A 22,290-nucleotide genomic window follows, 5' to 3' on the forward strand; every position below is an offset into this window, starting at 1 on the left:
ATTTTTCAGGTTTCAGAAAGATTCCAGCAGCTAATGAAGCTCTTTGAAAAGTCAAAATGCAGGTAGTTAATGTTTACACTACAAGAGACTAGTATAGTAAATGTTTGACATTGTCATTTTGCAGTTAATGGCTTGTTAGTCATTGAAGATGTGAATAGTGGGTGAGAGACAATCCATTTGAGTTCCTGCTTCAGTCTCAGATTGAAGGATGATTGCAGGCACCTAAGGTCACCTCATGTGCAGGGGCCTACTCAGAGTGACGCCTGCTGCGGTTCAGATCAGCATGGCATCTCTCCTCAACTTTCTGATTGCTGATGAGTCTAAGGTGGGGGAAAATACATTCGATGATTACTAATAAAGTTTTTATAGATGAAAAAAGTAAAAGAATATGTGTGAGTAGCAGTATGTTTCATAACTAGTGAAGTTTGTGTAGTCATTTAATATTTCTCGCAACTTTTTATCAAGAATGTGATACCTTAAAATACAAAACACAGATTCATGAACATAAAGTTCATTGTCATCTAAATAGATGATAGGATTTACTACATTGAGATACTAATACTGCTCACAAACTTATGCGTCCTTAATTTCTTTAAGTCATTCTTGTATAGTTTTGTTAAGGCCTAACATATCAGGGGTATTTTTTGTTTGTTTCTCTAAGATCTCAGCAAATCACTTAAAAATTTGGATTTTAAGGTAGAAAAATTGTCACCATATTAAATATATCACTGTATTTTTCAGTTGTTGTAGTCAGAATTATTTGAATACCAGTTACGAATGTTTAAATTTGAGTTAAATCTAAATAGAAACCATTTTTGGACCTGGATCTTAGTTTGAGGGGTTTTAAATATTGAGTTATTAATCCTTTTCCAGTCCATTTGTGAATTATTGTCTTCAGATTACTTGTTAATTTCCATATCTTCTCAAAGCAACTGGTTTTGCTAGTGAGATTTTCCATTTTGTAGTAGTTTACTGCGAAGTTAAATTTCTATTTGTATCATTCAGAATGTAAGATTGAATAATGGAGAATTCGGAGAAGTTTATTTAAAGAACTTCAAAAAATACTGTAAGGCATTAATGGCTTGGTTATTTTCATATTCACTGTGCTTTAGGATTTTAGTAGAACAGAAACTGATTTTTTGTTTTACTTTAATGTTATCGAAATATAATTTCCATTCTCTTTAGAAGAGAATGTAAATTTATTAATTAACTTGAATCTGGAATTGATACTTATTAGTCTGAAATTTCCAAGTTCCATTATTAATCTAAAATCTTTTTAAATTTTATATATCTAAAATCTTTTAACATATCAGATTTTTTTGCTTGCACAATAATAGTGTATTGAGATATTTCATTCCTAGCTGACTTAATTGATTTTATCCATCAAGTATTACAATTTCATTAAATTCTTGCCAAAATCAGGATAGTTACCAAACTGATTCTATAAAAGCTAGCTCTTTAACTTTAATATATTCCAAGTAGAGCTCATTTAAAACATGAAAATGGTTATTCCAGAAAAACAGAATCATAACTTTAGCATCTTCTTGCATTACAGATAAGTTGCTGAATTCCTTGGAGTTTTAATTGATATTTCATACTACACAGAAGCTTTGAATTCCTCATGTTTTAAATGGGGAACTAGAAGGAAGTTTTATCACAGTTTTGATTACTAGATGATTGTCTACATGTTATTGCTTATTGACTCTCTAATCTCAAATCAACATGTTCAGCTTATTGAGTCTGATTTGCTTACCTGTGATTGGTCAGAATATTTATTTTTAAACATGAGAACTTGTTATCAAAATGAAAGCCACAATGATGTAGTATTGAAACCTTAGTTTTGATATTTCAAAGAAATGACTTCCTTCTTGATTTTTAAAGTTTTGTAGCATTTTAAACTTAACTACTTAGTTTATGTTTTCATTCTTTTTTATTTGTTTTTATAATTGCCTTTCTTCATTTTGGTAAATTGTAAAAATTTAAATAGTGTATTTGTAAATATGTATACTTATAATGATGTAAAATACTATATGTGTATGTGTGTGTGTATGCACAGACACAAATGGCTTTGCCTAGCCAGGGATTTTTTTATGTGTATAAAACTTTTTGTATAAAGTTTGCTTTCGATAACAGTAATGTATAATAAAAACCATGTAAAGTTCTGTTACATTTTGATTAGAATGTTTTTTAAATTGTTAGATAATACTTAAGAAGAGATAAAACTCCCAGGGGACATGGGAGCTATTTTGAAGTACTCTCTGGTGGGAGTGTAGCTAGCTAAATGGGTATGAGTAGGTTCATTAAGGGACAACATGTGCCTTGGTTTGCTTTCTCACAGCACATAATGGTATAGTGAACCATACCTCACTGGAGGTATCCTCACAGATAAAATTAAGAGCCAAAAGGGTGAAAATTTGGAGAAAACTGGTATAAGGACTGATTCGCTTGAGCCTTACTTCTTCACCCTCCCCCTCCAGTCTCAGGACTGGTGGATTACAATACTGTGTGTTTTCCCCTTGTCATTTCCCCAAGAATGTCCTAAGGGGAAGCCCCATCCTAAACCATTGCTCAGTAAAAATAAAGTGGAATAATTAATTGGACAACCAAGCTTGTCTTTGAAAATCCATCATAAATTTGAGTCCTGGTCACCACTCCTTTTCCAGTGCATACTTATCATCCCTTATCACCTGGTAAAAGAGTTATAAGCAGAGTGATAACTAAGAGATGCTACTAGTTCAAAAGAAAACAAATTGGATTTATAAGACCTGCAGAATCCAAATTGAAGGTAATAAGGACTAAAAAGATTTACCAATGTAATATAAAATTAAGAAAAAATGACATTTAAAATTAAGAGCTGGGCATGGTGGTGCACACCTGTAATCTCACCTGCTCAGGAGAATAATGCCAGATGATTGCAAGATCAAGACCAGCCTCAGCAATTTAGTGAGGCTCTGGGTAACTTGATGAGACCTTGTCTCAAAATAAAAAGGACTGGGGATGTGACTCAGTGGTAAAGCAACCAGGGAGTTCAAACTCTGGTACAAAATAATAATAATTAATAATAATAAATAAAAATAAAATCAAGAGCATATACTTTAGCTGAGCATGGTGGTGTGTGCCTGTCATCCCAGTGACTTGAAAGACTGAAGCAGGAGGATCTTGAGTTCAAAGCTAGCCTCAGCAACTGATTGAGTCCCTGTGCAACTCAGCAAGATCCTGTCTCAAAATAAAATACAAACGAGCTGGGGATGAGGCTGGTGGTTAAGCACCCCTGGGTTCAATCCCTGGTACCAGAAAAAAACTCTGAGATGGCACATGCCTATGATTCTTGCTACTCTGGAGACTAAGGCAGGAACAGTGTAAATTTTAGGGCAATCTCAGGAACTTAGAACTTGTCTCAAAAAAAAAAGGAGGGGGGTTGCTGGAGATAAAAGTTGAGGCAGAGAGCCCCTGGTTCAATCCCCAACAACAAAAATTAAATGTGAAATTAATTAAAAGGATTGAGAATATAACTCAGGTTCCTCAGTGCATTCTCCAGTAGTGAAAAACAAGCCCACATACTCTTTGATTTCTCTTTGTATCATAACATTAAGAACAAAATTGAATGGAATAAAAATAGACACAGCTGAAGAATGAGTTGTTGAGTTGGAAAATCAACCTAGAAAACTCACAGAGGATTTTTTTTCTTTTTTATTGTAAACAAATGGGATACATGTTGTTTCATACATGTTGTTTCTCTATTTGTACATGGAGTAAAGGCATACCATTTGTGTAATCATAAATTTACATAGGGTAATGTTGTTTGATTCATTCTGTTATTTTTTTCCCTTCCCCCCACTCCTCTCACCCCTCTTTTCCCTCTATACAGTCCTTCTTCCATTCTTACCACCCTCCTTAACCCTAACCCTAAACCTACCCCTAACCTTAACGCTAACCCCTCCCACCCTCCATTATATGTCCTCATCCGCTTATCAGTGAGATCATTCCTCCTTTAGTTTTTTGAGATTGGCTTATCTCACTTAGCATGATATTCTCCAATTTCATCCATTTGCCTGCACATGCCATAATTTTATCATTCTTTATGGCTGAGTAATATTCCATTGTATATATATGCCACAGTTTCTTTATCCATTCATCAACTGAAGGACATCTAAGTTGGTTCCACAATCTGGCTATGGTGAATTGAGCAACTATGAACATTGATGTGGCTGTATCAATATAGTATGCTGATTTTAAGTCCTTTCGGTATAGGTGAAGGAGTAGGATAGCTGGGACAAATGGTGGTTCCATTCCAAGCTTTCTGAGGAATCTCCATACTGCTTTCCAGAGTGGCTGCACTAATTTGCAACCCCACCAGCAAAGGTATGAGTGTACCTTTCTCCCCACATCCTCGCCAACACCTATTGTTCCATGTGTTCTTGATAATCACCATTCTAATTGGGGTAAGATGGAATCTTAGGGTAGTTCTGATTTGCATTTCTCTTATTACTAGAGATGTTGAACATTTTTTCATATATCTGTTGATTGCTTGAAGATCTACTTCTGTGAAGTGTCTGTTCATATCCTTAGCCCATTTGTTGATTGTATTATTTGTATTCTTGGTGTAGAGTTTTTTGAGTTCTTCATAGATTCTGGAGATTGGTGCTCTATCTGAAGTATGAGAGACAAAGATTTTCTTCCACTCTGTAGGCTGTCTTCACATTATTGATAGTTTCCTTTGCTGAGAGAAAGCTTTTTAGTTTGAATCTATCCCAGTCGTTGATTCTTGCTTTTATTTCTTGTGCTATGGGAGTCCTGTTAAGGAAGTCTGATCCTAACCCGATACGTTGAAGATTTGAACCTACTTTTTCTTCCATAAGATGCAGGGTCTCTGGCCTGATTCCGAGGTCCTTGATCTATTTTGAGTTGAGTTTTGTGCAGGGTGAGAGATAGGGGTTTAGTTTCATTCTGTTGCATATGGATTTCCAGTTTTCCCAGCACCATTTGTTGAAGAGGCTATCTTTTCTCCATTGCATATTTTTGGCCCCTTTGTCTAGTATTAGAAAATTGTATTTATTTGGGTTTGTGTCCGTGTCCTCTATTCTGTACCATTGATCTACCTGTCTATTTTGGTACCAATACCATGCCGTTTTTGTTACTATTGCTTTGTAGTAGAGTTGAAGATCTGGTATTGCCATACCCCTGCTTCGCTCTTTCTACTGAGGATTGCTTTAGCTATTCTGGGTTTTTTATTCTTCCAGATGCATTTCATAATTGCTTGCTCTATTTCTGTAAGGTACATCATTGGGATTTTAATTGGAATTGCATGGAATCTGTATAGCACTTTAGGTAGTATGGCCATTTTGACAATATTAATTGTTCCTATCCAAGAACATGGGAGATCTTTCCATCTTCTAAGGTTTTCTTTAATTTCCTTCTTTAGTGTTCTGTAGTTCTCATTGTAGAGGTCTTTCACCTCTTTTGTGAGATTGATTCCCAAGTTTTTTTTTTTTTTTTTCGAGACTATTGTGAATGGAGTAGTTTTCCTAACTTCTCTTTCTGAAGATTCATCACTTATGTATACAAATGCATTGGATTTATGAGCATTGATCTTGTAACCTGCTACTTTACTGAATTCACTTATGAGTTCTAAAAGTTTTCTGGTGGAATTTCTGGGTTCCTCTAAATATATAATCATGTCATCAGCAAACAGGGATAGTTTGAGTTCTTCTTTTCCAATTCGTATCCCTTTAATTTCTTTGGTTTGTCTAATTGCTCTGGCTAGAGTTTCAAGGACGATGTTGAATAGAAGTGATGAAAGAGGGCATCCCTGCCTTGTTCCAGATTTTAGGGGGAATGCTTTCAGTTTTTCACCATTTAGAATGATATTGGCCATGGGCTTAGCGTAGGAATGTTAAGGAATGTTCCCACTACCCCAATTTTTTCTAGTGTTTTGAGCATGAAGGGGTGCTGTATTATATCGAAGACTTTTTCTGCATCTTTTAAAATAATCATGTGATTCTTAACTTTAAGTCTGTTGATATGGTGAATGACATTTATTGATTTCCGGATGTTGAACCAACCTTGCATCCCTGGGATGAAACCCATTTGATCGTGGTGTACTATCTTTTTAATATATTTTAGTATGTGATTTGCTAAAATTTTGTTGAGAATTTTTGTGTTGATGTTCATTAAGGATATTGGTTTGAAATTTTCTTTCCTCGATGTGTCTCTGCCTGGTTTAGGTATCAGGGTGATGTTGGCTTCATAGAATGAGTTTGGGAGGGTTCCCTCCTCTTCTATTTTATGGAATACTTTGAGGAGTATTGGAATGAGCTCTTCTTTAAAGGTTTTGTAGAACTCGGCTGAGAACCCATCTGGTCCCAGACTTTTCTTTGTTGGTAGGCTTTTGATGACCTCTTCTATTTCATTGCTTGAAATTGATTTATTTAAGTTGTGTATATCCTCCTGGTTCATTTTAGGTAATTCATATGTTTCTAGAAACTTGTTGATGTCTTTGAGGTTTTCTGTTTTGTTGGAGTATAGATTTTCAAAATAGCTTCTAATTATGTTTTGTATTTCACTCGTGTCTGTAGTGGTATTCCTTGTTCATTCCGAATTTTAGTAATTTGAGTTTTCTCCCTCTTTCTCTTTGTTAGTGTGGCTAAGGGTTTATCAATTTTGTTTATTTTTTCAAAGAACCAACTCTTTATTTTGTTAATTTTTCCGATTGTTTCTTTTGTTTCAATTGCGTTGATTTCGGCTCTGATTTTAACTATTTCCTGTCTTCTACTACTTTTGGTGTTGGTCTGCTCTTCTTTTTCTAGGGCTTTGAGCTGTAGTGTTAAGTCGTTTATTTGTTGATTTCCACTTCTTTTGTTGAATGGGCTCCATGAAATAAATCTTCCTCTAAGTACTGCTTTCATAGTGTCCCAGAGATTTTGATATGATGTGTCTTTGTTCTTGTTTACTTCTAAGAATTTTTTTTATTTCCCTCCTGATGTCTTCTGTTATCCATTCATCATATAATAGCGTATTATTTAATCTCCAGGTATTGGAGAAGTTTCTGTTTTTTATTCTGTCATTTATTTCTAATTTCAATCCATTAAGATCTAATAGAATACAAGGTAGTATCTCTATCTTCTTGTATTTGCTAACAGTAGCTCTGTGGCATAAAATATGGTCTATTTTAGAGAAGGATCCATGTGCTGCTGAGAAGAAAGTGTATTTGTTCTTTGTTGGATGGTATATTCTATATATGTCCGTTAAGTCTAAATTGTTGATTGTGTTATTGCGATCTGTGGTTTCTTTATTCAATTTTTGTTTGGAAGATCTATCCAGTGGTGAGAGAGGTGTGTTAAAATCGCCTAGTATTATTGTGTTGTGGTCTATTTGATTTCTGGAATTGCGAATGATTTGTTTGATCATTCGTGGATGAGCCAATGTTCAGGGTATAGATATTTATGATTGTTAGGTCTTGCTGATTTATGCTTCCCTTAAGCAGTATGTAATGTCCTTCTTTATCCCTTCTGACTAGTTCTGGCTTGAAGTCCACATTATCTGAAATGAGGGTGGACACTTCAGCTTTTTTGCTGTGTCCATGTGCATGGTATGTTTTTTCCCATCTTTTCACCTTTAGTCTATGGGTATCTCTTTCTATGAGATGAGTCTCTTGCAGCATATTGTTGAACTTTTCTTTTTAATCCAATCTGCCAGTCTATGTCTTTTGATTGATGAGTTTAGGCCATTAACATTCAGGGTTATTATTGTGATATGATTTGTATTCCCAGTCATTTGACTCATTTTTTATTTTTGACATGATTTGGTTTCTCCTTTATTTGGCTATTCCTTTAGGCTAGGTCCTCCCGTTGCTGATTTGTATCGTTTTTCATCTCTTCCTCATGGAATATTTTGCTGAGAATGTTCTGTAATCCTGGCTTTCTTTTTGTAAATTCCTTTAGCTTTTGTTTATCATGGAAGGATCTTATCTCGTCGTCAAATCTGAAAGTAAGTTTTGCTGGGTATAAGATTCTTGGTTGGCATCCGTTTTCTTTCAGGGCTTGGTAAATGTTGTTCCAGGCCCTTCTAGCTTTTAGGGTCTGGATTGAAAAATCTGCTGATATTCTTATTGGTTTCCCCCTGAATGTAATTTGATTCTTTTCTCTCACAGCGTTTAAAATTCTGTCTTTATTTTGTATGTTAGGTATTTTCATTATAATGTGCCTTGGTGTGGGTCTGTTGTAATTTTGTATATTTGGAGTCCTATAAGCCTCCTGTACTTGATCTTCCATTTCATTCTTCAGATTTGAGAAATTTTCTGATATTATTTCATTGAATAGATTGTTCATTCCTTTGGTTTCTCTAAGCCTTCCTGAATCCCAATAATTCTTAAATTTGGCCTTTTCATGATATCCCATAATTCTTGTAGATTCTCTTCATGATTTCTTACCATCTTCTCTGTTTGGTCAACTTTGTTTTCAAGATTAAATATTTTGTCTTCAATGTCGGAGGTTCTGTCTTCCAGGTGTTCTGTCCTATGGGTCATGCTTTCTATGGAGTTTTTAACTTGGTTTGTTGTTTCCTTCATTTCATGAATTTGTTTTTTTTCAGTATCTTTAAGTCTTTATTGAAATGATCTCTTGCTTCCCGTATTTGCCCTTTTAACTGTTGATTGGTGTGATCATTTAATGCCTCCATTTGCTCTTTCATCTCCTTCAATGCCTCATTTGTTCTTTCATCTCCTCGTTTGCTTCCCTGATTGTTTTAAATATGTACATTCTGAACTCCCTTTCTGACATTTCTTCTGCTGTGCTGTCATTGGGCTTTATTGGTATAGTATCTAGGTTTGTTTGGGACATTTTCTTCCCTTGTTTTCTCATACTGGTCAGATGTCAGTGGGACTCTGAGATATTGCAGATCTCCTCTTTTGGCTTATAGTGTCCCTGTAGATTTCTAGTATATCACCTCCCAGCCTTTAGTAGCCGGAAGTCTTGGAGGAACTTGATAATGCAGTGCTTCTGAAGAAAGCTGCCCCTAGACCACTGCTGGTTCCAGGGTTTGGAGCTGGCTCTGTATGGAAAGGCTCTCACTGGGGGGTCTGCTCTGAGAAGCTGGCCGTGTGGGAGGAGCCCACCACAGGAGGGAGCAGGGCTACCTGGGGAAGACTCTAGCTGCCCTGCCCTGCTCTGAGAATCTGCCCCTATCCGGGCCTGCCGCCCAAATTGGAGCTTCACCCGGTTGGGGAGACTCACCCCGTGGCTCTATTTTAGTCCGAGTCTCTCAATGCCTCCCCTTCTTGAATCCTGGGTTCTGGAGTGACTGGAGATACAGTCACCCTCTAGTCCGCCATCTTGGATCACCCCGTGGAAAGAGTCTGTGGCTGGTGGGAGCAGGGCCGCCTGGAGAAATCTCTGGCTACCCTGCCCTGGTCCTGGAGGCTGCCTGTGGGCCGGAGCTGGCTCCGGGACTTGTGGCTGATTCTGTGTAGAAAGGCTCTCACTGGGTGGTCTTCTCTGAGAAGCTAGCCTGGAAAGGCGCCTGCCTCCGGAGGGAGCAGGACTGCTTGGGGAAGTCCCTGGCTACCCTGTCCTGGTCCCTGAAGCTGCCTGTGGGCTGGAGCTCGCCACTGGCTCCGGGATTCGGAGCTGGTTCTGTGCAGAAAGGCCGGATTTTTTTTTAAAGGTAACGGAACTGTGAAAGCTGATTTAAGTGACATATATGGAAGACACATGTGCCAACATTCAGGAAATAAAAGAGAAAACGTGTAAATAGATAGAAAAGGCCACAAAGTGAAAAGAAAATATCCACATCTACACACACTGAAATTTAAGAGTATCAAAGATAATGAGAAAAAATCTTAAAACTTTTACGTAGAATAAATGTATAAAGAAAGAAATCAGAATGACCTGAGTCTTCTCAGTCCCAAAGTGAGAGAACAATGTAATATTTTTAAAGTACCGGACTTGAAATTTTATATAAATTTGTCTTTGAAATGTGAGGGCTTAATAAAAACAGTAACATTTACCATTCAATAGTACATATTAAAATTTGGGGGATAGTAATAAAAAGAGTCCAGAAATATTAGGAAAGCTAGGGGGATATTTAGTAGTCACATATCTTGGTAAACGTGTATAGGGGGACAAAAGGGAAAAAAAGGAAGTGTATCTACAGTAAGCCAGAATTAATGAATTCTAACTATCAGCGTGATGTAGAGGAGATGGAGGAAGCAAGTTCTTGTTAGGACGAATGTAAATAATAGGTTTACGCATGATGGCACATGTGTACTTGGGAGGCTTAGGCAGGAGGGTTGCAAATTCAAGGCCAGCCTCAGTAACTTAGTGAGACTGTCTCAAAGTAAAAAGAATGGAGATGTAGCTCAGTGGCATTAAATAAGATTATAAAGAAAAACACTGAACTTCTTGCTGGGCATAGTGGCATAGGTCTGTAAATCCCAGCAATTCCAAAGGCTGAGGCAGGAGGATCACAAGTTCAAAGCCACCTTCAGGGCTGGGATTGTGGCTCAGTGGCAGAGTGCTTGCCTAGCATGTGTGAAGCACTGGGTTCAATTCTCAGCACCACATACAAATAAATAAAGGTCCATTGATAACTTAAAAAAACAAAAACAAAAACAGCTTCAGCAACTTAACAAGGCTCTAAGCAACTTAGAGAGACCCTGTCTCAAAATATCAAAAGAACTGGGGATGTGGCTTGGTGGTTAAGTGCCCCTGGGTTCAATCTCTGGTACCAAAAAAAAAAAAAAAAAAAAAATTGATCTCTTACATGTTATGACACATGCAAAAGTGTATAAAAGAAATGTAAATTTCTTGGTGAATTTTCACAAAGTGAAAACTATAACCCCCGTGTAGGTCAGGAATTTGAATATTACCATGCTCCAAAATCCTTCCCTCATCCCTATTCCTAGTTATAAACTCTCCTTCTGCCTATAATACTACTACTATGAGTTTGTTTTGCTTATTTTTGAACTTTTCAAGTAGAATCACAACAGTGTGATTGTTTCACTATTGTGTTGAGCAGTGTATACGATTCATGCCTGTGTTTAGTGTAGCAATAGAACATTCTCATTGCTTCATTTCAACTGATGAATATATCAGAATTAATGTATGCTACTGTCACAGATGATTATGTTCCAATTTGGAGTCATGACAAATAGTGTTGTATGCAGTTTGAAAAATGAGAAAATTGTGACTAGGAGTGGTGGGGCATGCCTTTAATCCTGGCTACTCAAAAGACTGTGGCAGGAGGATCCCAAGTTCCAGGCCAGCATTGACAACTTAGTGAGACCCTGTCTGAAATAAGAAACAAAAAGGACTGGGGATGTGACTCAGTGGTAGAGTGCTTCCTTAACATGGTTGAGGCCTTGATTTTAATCCCCAGTAATAAACACACAAATTGGTAAATATAAAATTCTGACTTTCAGGCATTTTATATGTATTATTTAGTAGCATTAAGTACATTCATATTGTGTGATCAGTACCACAAACATCTTCATATCTTTTTCGTGTTTCTAAATGGAAGACATTAAATAGTAATTCCCCATTCCCCTTTGCTCCAGGTTCTGGTAATTATGGTTCTATTTTTTTATGTCTGTGAATATGACTGCACTAGGTATCCCATAAAAGTGGAATCATACTTGTGTCCTTTTGTGTCTGTTTTTTTCCACTTAGCACTATATCTTCAAGTTTCATCTGTGTTGTGGCATGTGTCAGAATTTCTCTTTTCTTTTTGAATGAAGACTTCGAATATTTTATTATTTCCTATTTTACCATTAAGCTTTTGCTTCATTGTATAAAAATGATACCAGCAATTACTCTATATTACAAAACTAAGATAGTATAGTTTTTCAGTTGACTGTAAACTGAAAAAACTTTTCTGCACTCAGCTATTTTCAATAAAAAGATTAAGAAGTATTTTCACTCAAATTCAGGAGTGAATGTGAGTTAATATATAAGAATTAAGGTTACAGTGTTGTCCTTACATTATATATTTTTATATCTAGTTTTTACAATGGATAGTATTATGAATTCTGAATACTAGAGCATTTTCTAAATATCAGGTTATTCTGAAAAAGATACATATTGTTTTTATCTACAATCATTAGAAATTTAAGGGTCAAAAGCCATGCCAAAAAAAAAAAAAAAAGAAAGACTGGGCTGTCTTTTATACAAAATCTCTAATTTCATACAAACCCATAGCTCCCTGTTCAAATTTTCATTCTTTCTGAACCTTTAAAATATACTCATGTTCCCCTAAAGCAGATCCTGAGGACTTTAAGAAAAGTGGATGATGGCTATGCAGGTAGACTCTGGATATGTGAAGCTAGTTCTAAACCCTACTATGATGTGTTTGAGGTTTTTGTTATTATTATTATTATTTAAAAAAAAAAGAAATTTAAGGGATATTTTCTTCCAGGAGTAGTGTTGAGAATAGTTTCTGTGTTTTGGTAAAAACTGCTATTTTAAATCTATCCACCACTGATTTACGACAGTTGTGCTTTATTATTTCCTTTTCGTTTCTTTAGGGGTTTTATTATCACCCCTGGATACTCTGCACCTTTTTTTTTTTTTTTTAAGGCTATGAACTTTTTAAAACTTTATTTATCTGTTTATTTTTATGTGGTGCTGAGGATCAAACCCAGTGCCTCACACACCCAAGGCAAATGCTCTACCAGTGAGCCACAACTCTACAGCCTTCTGCACTTCATAAATACTTATTAGTTTATCTAGTTCTGAAAGGTTCTCTGAATTTACTCATTGAGAGCAGAGTGGGTCCCAAGCACAGTGTCTGAATGACTCTCTCCTTCAGCTAACAGGTTCCATTTCCAGTGACATGTTTGCAAAGGTGCTGAGGGTTGTGGAACTGTACTTTGGCCACCTGGCCCAGAATTTCCTCCCTTCTCTTGCTTCCCTTCCCTCCCTCTCCCCTCCTTTCTTTCTTTTTCAGTACTGGGGATCAAGCACTCTTTCACTGACCTACACCTCTAGCCCTAATTTCCTTCCTTTAAGCCTGAATAGTATTAGGATGTGTCCACCACATTTTATCAGTTGATGTTTGGATTGTTTCCACCTCTAGAATATTGCAAATAATATTGACAAGGGTACGTAAAATATCTGAATCCCTAAAGTGGAATTGCTGGATAATATGGTAATTGTGTTTAATTTTTAAAGTATCTTTTATAGTAATCCATATGGCTTCCCCATTTTGTATTCCCACCAGTAATGCATTAGGGTTCCATTACCACAAATCCTTACTAACACTTATTTTGTTTCCCTCCCTTCTTTCTTTCAAATAATAACCATCCTAATGGGTGTGAAGTATGTCATTATGATTTTGATTTGCATCTCCACATAGTGATATTGCGCATCTTTTGTCCTGATTTCCATCTGTGTATCTTTGGGAAAATGTCTAAGTTGTATGCCTTTTTAAATTGGGTTTTTGTTGTTATTCTGCACATTCTTTAACACATCTTTTGGTACAATTATTTATGCGTTTATCTTAGATTTATTCCTTGAAGTGTAATTGGGTATGCATAGGGTTCACTGTAATTCCATAATTCCATTGCATCACTGTGGCTGGCACATTCTTTAATATGTGTGTGTGTGTGTGTGTATCTTTATTATACATAAAAGCATACTGATAGGTGGGTGTGGTGGGGCACACCCTTAATCCCAGGGTCTCCTGCTAAGGAGTTACTCTGGAGCCTGAGGCAGGAGGAGCCAAGTTCAAGGCCATCCTAGGAAAATTTAGCACGACTGTCTCAAAAAAAAGGTCCAGGAGAGGGGTGGGCTAGGATCACAGCTCAGTGATAGAGTGCCCCTGAGTTCAATCCCCAGTACTGCAAAGAAAAAAGCATGCTGATGTGTTCATTTTATAGTACTATTTGGTACTTTGCTTTTTTTTTTTTTAACATCGGGACATATTTTGAACATCTTGGCATGTTCATATATCTAGAGTGTCCTCATGTAGATTCAGGTGTTTTTTTCATTATTGACATTTAAAAATACACAGAAGAGTAAAAGTAACACCAACTTGCATGTCATGAAGCTTCATTCTGTTTCATTTATCTACCCTCACACTTGTTTTGCTAAAGTATAAAGCAAGTCCTATATAATTTTAACAATACATGCTTCTGTACGTACTTCTAAGATATAAGAACTCTTTCTTTATGGTGCTGGGGATAAAACCTAGGACCTCAGGGATGCTAGTAAAATGTTTTACTACTGAGCTTCACCCCCAGCAGCCCAGTATTTCTTTATGCAAATAAAATATGTACTGTTTTGCCTAGCATTTGCAAACACTGGATTCAATTTCCAGCCCTGCCTCAAAGAGGGAAAACATGTATTATTTTAAATATATATATAGGTATATGCATGTGTATGTGTGTGTATGTATGTATATATGGTGGTACTGGGTATTGAACCCAGGGCCCCACACACAGTAGGCAAGCACTCCATGCTGAGCTAAGTGCCAGTCCTGTTATTTTGTTTTTTTATTTTAAGGCAGGTTCTCAGTTGCCCAGACAAGCCTCAGAACTTTAAGTAGCTGTGATTACAGGCATGGGCCACCACACCAGGCTTAATCAACTTTTTTTTTAAATTATAGTTCTGGTGGCTGAAAAATCCAAGCTCAGGGCACTAACAGATTAAATGTCTGGTGAGGGTCCTCTTCCACTTATCTAGACAGACACTCTTGTATATGCACATGGTGGGGAAAAGATTCTAGTCTCTTCCTCTTATAAGAATACTAATCCTATCATAGGGACTATACTCTCATGACTTCATTTAAACCTAATTACCTCTAAAAAGTCGAAAAGACTCCATATCCAAATATCAACATATGAATTTGGTGGGGGGCCACATTCAGTCCATTGCTATTTCTTACCATCTGCAGTTTCCCCTCCCATGCTTTTCTTTTCCTTTTTAGTTATCTCTTGGAAAAACCAGAGCTTTTGACTGTAGCATTCCCAAGAGTCTTAATTTTTCTGATTACATATTCATGATGCAGTTTAACATATTCCTCTCTCCTCTTTCTTTTCTTTAAATTGGCAGCTGAATCCAGACATTCAATGCTTTTGGCAAAACCATAGGTTGTATTATGTTCTTGCTTGGGGGACCACCTAAATTCTGGGTTTTTGTTCCCTTTGAGCTATTACCAGCTACTGATGCTTAATGCCTGTATCAATTAATTGGAGATGGCAAAAGTGATATTCTTATATTGTCAACCTTTCTATTTTATTTTAATTTAATTTTTGGTACTAGGGATTGAACCCAGGGGCATTTAACCACTGAGTCACATCCCAGCCCATTTTATTTTGAGACAGGGACTTGCTAAGTTGCTGAGGTTGGCTTTGAATTTTCAATCCTCTTGCCTCAGTGTCCTCAGCTACCAGGATACAGGCATGGGCCACCACGCAGCTATTTTTACTTATTTATTTGCAATGCAGGTGATTGAACACAAGGGTGCTTTACCTCTGATCTACATCCCCAACCCTTTTGATTTCTTAGAGGCAAGGTCTCACCAAGTTGCCTAGGCTGGCCTTGAATTTTGGATCGTCCTGCCTTAAGTCCGGAATCACTGGGATCACAGGCGTGTGCCACCGCCTAGCTCTTATCAATCTTTTTTCATATTAGCTGTAATATTTCATGAAAAGACACTTATCACCTATTTTGTTACTCAGTGGTACAGACTCACATATGAAAAGCAGGATCAATTTTTTTTTTTTTTTTTTTTTTTTTTTTTGCCAGATTTCGAGTTTGATTTGGGGGGTGGTGGTGGATTTACCAGGGATTGAACTCAGGGGCACCCAGCCGCTGAGCCACATCCCCAGCCCTTTTTTGTATTTTATTTAGAGACGGTCTTACTGAGTTTCTTAGTGCGTCATTTTTTGCTGAGGCCGGTTTTGAACTCAAGATTCTCCTATCTCAGCCCCCCGAGTTGCTGGGATTACAGGCATGCGCCACCGCGCCCAACTCGAGATTGATTTTTTATTCTCCAAAGGTAATAATTTTCTTTTAAAAAATCGGTTTGGTTATTAAACACAGGAATGCTCTACCACAGAGATATACCCCCAATCTTTTCTTCACCCGGCCAGTACTGGAAATTGGACTCAGGTGTGCTCTACCATTGAGCTACATCTTCAGCTCTATTTTGAGACAGGGCCTAAATTGTTGAGGCTGGTCTCGGACTTGTGATCCTCTTGCCTCAGTCTCCCAAGCAGCTGGGATTCAGGCAGGTCCGGTGCTTCAGAATATTATTTAGTGTACATATCACACGTTTAAATATTCCCAAACTGAAGTTACCAATATTTATTTTTACACTTCAAGAACTGTGTTTATCAATATATGCTAATTCCCATATCCTAGACGCTTAGAAGGCGAATCCTGTTTCACATCTGATTTTTCTGTGTTGAGACGGAGGGAGGCACCGTGGACTGAGATCACACACCCCTAAAGCTCCCTTACATCTCCGGCCTGACGGAATCTTCTCTGTGTCCTGTCACGTACTGTGTCTGAGAGCTCTTATTCCTCAGGAACTAATGCCTCAAAAGTCACTGCGGCTTCCAATCCCCTCCCGGAACTGGCGCGGTAGTGACGTAGGCGTTTCCTCCGCCGCGGGGGCAAGGCCGGTAGTGCCCACCATCGGCGTCGCGGGATGATGACGCGTAGCGCGGCGTGCTCACCCACGTGTGCTTTGCTGATCTCTGCGGAGCGGCGGTGGCCTGTATCCCTAGGGGCATAGTGGGAGGTTCTGGCGCTGGAACCTCGGCAGCTCGCAGTCTCTGAGCGCGAAGCACGAGCGAGCGCTGGGATTTCCCGGAACACAGGGCCTGGGATCATGGAGCACCTCTTACTGGAGGTGGCGGCCACACCGCTGCGCTTAATCGCTGCCAAGAACGAGAAGAGCCGCAGCGAGCTGGGCAGGTTCTTGACCAAGCAGGTAAGGATAGGAGGGAGAGGGGAAGCGTGGGGTAGATCCTGATCGCCCCTGGTGCGCTGCGGCGTTTTGTTACTCTGGTCCACTCGCCGTGGCTGGCCGGTGGCAGAAGCGTCCGCACGTATTTGAAGCGACTAGAAGTAGCCTCCCTCCATTCCTGTGGGAGCCTTCCCTTCCCTTCGCCAGCGTGTTGACCCCTCTGCAGTGCTCAGGCCGTGGCAGGCGTGCCCTTCTGAAAGGCTTGTGGTTCGGTTTTGAAGTTGAGGTTACGTCGCTGCCCTTTTGACTCGTGTGTTACCTTAGTGTGCGTAGTTCAGCCTAGGGTGTTAACATGCGTGAGCGTGTGTATGTGTATTTTTTTCCTGGTCTCTTCTGTCCGGCTCACATCTGAGTATTGATTGCGTTCCTGCTGTGCCTAAGGAAGCAACAACTTTATTTTGAGTGAGAGATTGAGGTTTGGGAAGGCAGTGAACTCAAAGGAGAGGCATTTCTCCGCGTGTTTGTGGGGATGGAAGTAAGGAAGGTGCTGGGGTTTGAACCAAGACTTCATGCATGCTAAGCAAACTATCACTGAACTACACCTCCAGATAAGGGGCGTATTGTATGATGATAGCAAATTGAACCTAAGAAGCAAAAGGGAATTGAATCAGCTACTTAGGTTCCTGCTCCCCAGGCTCTTAGCAAAGTTGCAATGAAGAGGCTGTAAGGCAATTAGATGGTCTAGAGAGAGAACACGTTTTTGGTAGTTCTGCTAAGGAAGGAGATAATTAATTTAGATGAGCTGAACTTGTCAAAGGCTCCTGAATTTTTTTAAAATTTATTTTTATTGTAAACAAATGGGAGACATGTTGTTTCTGTTTGTACATGGAGTAAAGGCATACCAATTGTGTAATTATACATTTACATAGGGCAATGGTGTTTGATTCATTCTGTTATTTTTTCCTTCCCCCCACCCCTCTTTTCCCTCTAAACAGTCCCTCCTTCCTCCATGCCCCCCTTCCACCCCCCATCATGTGTCATCCGCTTATCAACGACATCATTTGTCTTTTGCTTTTTTGAAATTGGCTTATCTCACTTAACATGATATTCTCCAATTTCATCCATTTGCCTGCAAATACCATGATTTTACTATTCTTTATAGCTGAGTAATATTCCATTGTATATATATATATATGTATATATGTGTGTGTGTGTGTATATATATATATATATATATATATATATATATATATATATATATGCCCCAAAATTTCTTTATCCATTCATCAATTGAAGGACATCTAGGTTGGTTCCACAATCTGGCTATGGTGAATTGAGCAGCTATGAACATTGATGTGGCTGTATCTCTGTAGTATGCTCATTTTAAGCCCTTTGGGTATAGGCCAAGGAGTGGGATAGCTGGGTCAAATGGTGGTTCCATTCCAAGCTTTCTGAGGAATCTCTGCACCGCTTTCCAGAGTGGCTGCACTAATTTGCAACCCCATCAGCAATGTATGAGTGTACCTTTTTCCCCACATCCTTGCCAAACCTATTGTTGCTTGTGTTCTTGATAATTGCCATTCTAATTGGGGTGAGATGGAATCTTAGGGTGGTTTTGATTTGCATTTCTCTTATTACTAAAGATGTTTAACATTTTTTCATCTATCTGTTGATTATTTGCAGATCTTCTTCTGTGAAGTGTCTGTTCATTTCCTTAGCCCATTTGTTGATTGGGTTATTTGTATTCTTGGTGTAGAGTGTTTTGAGTTCTTTGTATATTCTGGAAATTAGTACTTTATCTAAAGTAGAAAGGCTCCTGAATTTTGTGTTGTCTCTAGAAGGGTATTTTTCTATAAGTGAACTTAGAATTTAGAGCACAGGTTCTGAGGTTAGGGTTCTTGAACCAATTTCAGGGGATTTATGACTCCCACAGTAATTGGATGCAGTATTGGTGTTTATGGGTCTGGGAGTTAGTTCAGTGAAAAAACATGGGCTTTGCATGCAGGAGACCCTGGGTTCAATTCCTAGCACTGAAGAAAATAAATTTAATGTCAGTGTGTTGGGATGGGGAGGTGAGAGTGAAAAAATGGTTTGTAACCTTTGTTAGATAAGGTTTTAGGGAATCTGATACACTGAAGTATAAGAATCACTTATGTAGATTCTGAGGATTGTATAGTAATGCTTCTCAACTAGAAAGTTCAGTTCTATTAAGGAGATTGAAATATTATTGCATCTCACTTTCCTCAGCTTCACACTCAAATTTTGTCCAATCTCAGAAATGTCTTTCAGATTTGTTTCTTTCCATTTGGGTTAATGATTTGGTGCATTTCACTTAGAGAAGAGTTGATTGTATTGCCTGTCCTATTTTCTATTTTTTTTGGAAGCAAATTTATAAGACTTCTAAAATTCCAATTCTCAGTGATACTTAGAATCTGGAGAATTTTTTAGTGTGTATTTCTTTTGTTTTTAATCTCAGTTGGTGACTCCACCTTCTATCCAGTCCCTGATAGAGAACTGGATCTCCTCAACTCTATTATTTTGGGGTACTGGGTATTGAACCTAGGGCCCCAACTCAGCTACACTTCCAACCCTTCCTTAACTCTTTTCATTCCTTTTTCTTCACATCGAGTCAAGACCTCTTGCTATTACTTCCAAGTTATTGAATCTATTCATTCCTCTCATCACTAGTACTACTACCATTCCTACCTCTTGGATCATTGTCTGCTTAGGAAGAGCAGAACATGGGTACTGGATCTAGAGTGTGACTGAAGATTACATCCATTTTTTTTTTTTTTTTTTTTTTTTTTACTTAATTGCTTTTGTGCCCCTGGGCATTACTTACCTCCACTAAATCTCCATTTCTTGTTAAACATATTAGCTGCAAAGTAGTTACAGGGGCTAACCTGGGTAGCCTATGTGAAGTCCTGGGTTAGATCCCTAGTATTGCACAAAAAAGGAAGAGGCAAGCAAGTGGGTTCTAGGATCAGTTACTAACTTTGTCACCTTAACTTTTTTTTCCTTCAGTTTCCTTATCTCTAAAATGGGGATGTGAGGATGACAGTATTGTCTATAAAAGTGGTTTCTGTTATTACTACTATAAATAAGGGTGTTGTGATGACTAGGAAATCTGTGGAAGGAACTTACACTGCCTGGCACATGTGAAGTCAACAGTACATGTGAGCTACAATAATATATACACATACACACAGTTTTTTTTTTTTTTTTTTCTTTTTTTTTTTTGGCAGGACTGGGTCAAACCTAGGGCATTATACATGCTGGGCAAGTACTCTACTACTGAGCTATATCCTCTGTCCTAATTGTTATTATTTTTTGAGACCCAAGTCTTGCTCTGTTACTCAGGCTGGTCTCCAACTCCCGGACTCAAGTGATCCTCCTACCTCAGCCTCCCCAGTAGCTGGGACTAGTAATTATTATTTTCTTTTTGTGGTTCTGGGAATTGAATCCAGTACCTCATCCATACTAGGCAAATGCTCTACTCCTGAGCTATATCATCCACCCCTCTTATTTTTAAAAGCAATTTTATTGTTATGTAATTCATTTCATGTATTTCATCCATTTGAAGGTATACAGTTCAAAGGTTCACTATAGTCAGTTTTAGAACATTTTCATTATTTCAGAAAGAAACCTCCAGCCAGGCTTGGTGGCCCACGCCTGTAATCCCAGCTGCCCTGGAGGCTGAGGCAGGAGGATCGTGGGTTCAAAGCCAGCCTCAGTAAAAACCAGGCACTAAACAACTCAGTGAGACCACCTCTCTAAATAAAATACAAAATTGGGCTGGAGAATGTGGCTCAGTAGTTGAGTGCCCCGGAGTTCAATCCCCAGTACCAAAAAAAACAAAACAAAAACAACAACAACAAAAAAACTGTCCAGCTGCCAGGTGCACAGTGACACATGCCTATAATCCCAGCTACTGGGGAGACTGAGGCAGGAGGATCAGAAGTTTGAGGCCAGCCTGGGCACTTGACCCTGTCTAAAAAAAACAAACCAGCTGGGAATGTAACTTGTTGTAGAACAATTGCCTAGCGTATGCACGACCCTGGGTTCAATTCCTAGTATTGCAAAAGCACAACAAAAACCTCTATTCTGTAGCTTGTTATTCTACAATATTCTTTGACATCCATTTCCTCTGGCAACTACTAACTTAATAATTTAGGTTTTTAATTTTTTTTATTTAGTTGTGAATAACCTTTATTGTATGTGGTGCTGAGAATTGAACCCAGTGCTTCACACATGCTAGGCAAGTGCTGTATCACTGAGCCACAACCCCAGCCCCTCTATGGATTCTTTATTTTGCTCATTTAATATAATTATTAATAAGACAAATCCAGACCTGTAACCGCTTTGCATAAAGCTCCTCGTTGTTTCTAGAGTCAAAATCTGAGCTTTCTAAAATGGAATATGACTTGGGGCAGGGGGTTACCTCAGTGGAAGAGGGCCTGCCTAACATATAGGATGCCCGGGGTTTGAACCCCAGCACTGCAAAAATCAAAAAACCCAAACTAGAGAAATCACTTGGTATACTATTTTACTTTCTTCCCTCTAATCTCTCCTTTCTTCCTTTCATGCTGGGGCTCAAACCCTGGGGGTTCAAGGGAGGTATTCACATGCTAGGCAAGTGTACCCTGGAAGTGTTATTTTGATGCATGTCCAGCATATCCCAGCCCAGTGGTTCTCAGGGTGAGGCAGTCTCCCTCAATTGGGGAGGGGGGGGCAAATCTGGAGACATTTTTGATTATTAGAGCTAGTAGGGACTAGAAATCTTCTGTTATCTAGTGCTTAGAGGCTAGGGATGTTGCTAAACATCCTTAGAATTCACAGAACCACCACCCAAGACAAGGAATTAATTATCCAGCCTCAAACGTTGATAGTGTAAAATATGAAGAAACCCTGCCCAGCTTAATTTCCCACCTTGCCCAGGGCTTGATACTCCTGCAATACTGTGCTTCCTAGACCCACCATAAACTGTTACCGCTGGTGGTTTTACTGGAGTCACACTCTGATTGCCTTCTGCTTTATTAGCTGCATAATCCTTGCTATTTCTTGCCTCTTTAACTTTCATTACCTTTACTAAGAATGCTTCTGTCTCCTATGCTTCTTTCTCATTTAACTTTTTTTGCTCTGAATGACTGTTCTTGCCATTACCTTCTCTAGGAAGATCTCTTTTATTTTCCTGCATAACTCCTTGTTTCTTAAGAGAATCGACTGTGTAGCTCTAATGTCTAGTATAGTGTATGACAGGAAGTAGACAAGGATTTACTGACTCAATAGATTAATGAATTCACAAATAGTGATACTCTTATTTTTTTATTTTTTTGCAGAACACAGCTTTGAAAAACTTGCAGTGTTTTAAGCAAATTAAGT

At 38.3% G+C, this 22,290-nt stretch overlaps 2 protein-coding genes across 5 annotated transcripts in view; both read left to right on the forward strand.

Annotated features, from left to right (window-relative positions):
• Positions 1-22,290, forward strand: part of CASP8AP2 (caspase 8 associated protein 2) — a 57,486-nt gene that overhangs the window by 24,389 nt on the left and 10,807 nt on the right. Inside the window, exons 10-11 of one of the 4 annotated variants that reach the window (XR_013764969.1) lie at positions 10-325; positions 1,556-2,167. Coding sequence is in view for 3 of the 4 variants with exons in the window: in XM_079146704.1 (XP_079002830.1) it covers positions 10-62; positions 1,556-1,559 (57 nt within the window). In the remaining variant the exon portion in view is untranslated. Of the gene's footprint in view, positions 1-9; positions 2,168-22,290 lie in introns of those variants that run through there. The other 3 variants (XM_079146704.1, XM_079146705.1, XM_079146703.1) reach the window with 3 other exon arrangements.
• Positions 16,639-22,290, forward strand: part of MDN1 (midasin AAA ATPase 1) — a 166,378-nt gene continuing 160,726 nt past the window's right edge. The window contains exon 1 of the mRNA XM_079146702.1: positions 16,639-16,932. Within this exon, the coding sequence (XP_079002828.1) occupies positions 16,831-16,932 (102 nt within the window). The 5' untranslated portion in view covers positions 16,639-16,830. The remainder of the gene's footprint in view (positions 16,933-22,290) is intronic.

Source organism: Sciurus vulgaris (genome assembly GCF_902686455.1).
Source record: "Sciurus vulgaris genome assembly, chromosome: 7".
NCBI classification, from domain to species: domain Eukaryota; kingdom Metazoa; phylum Chordata; class Mammalia; order Rodentia; family Sciuridae; genus Sciurus; species Sciurus vulgaris.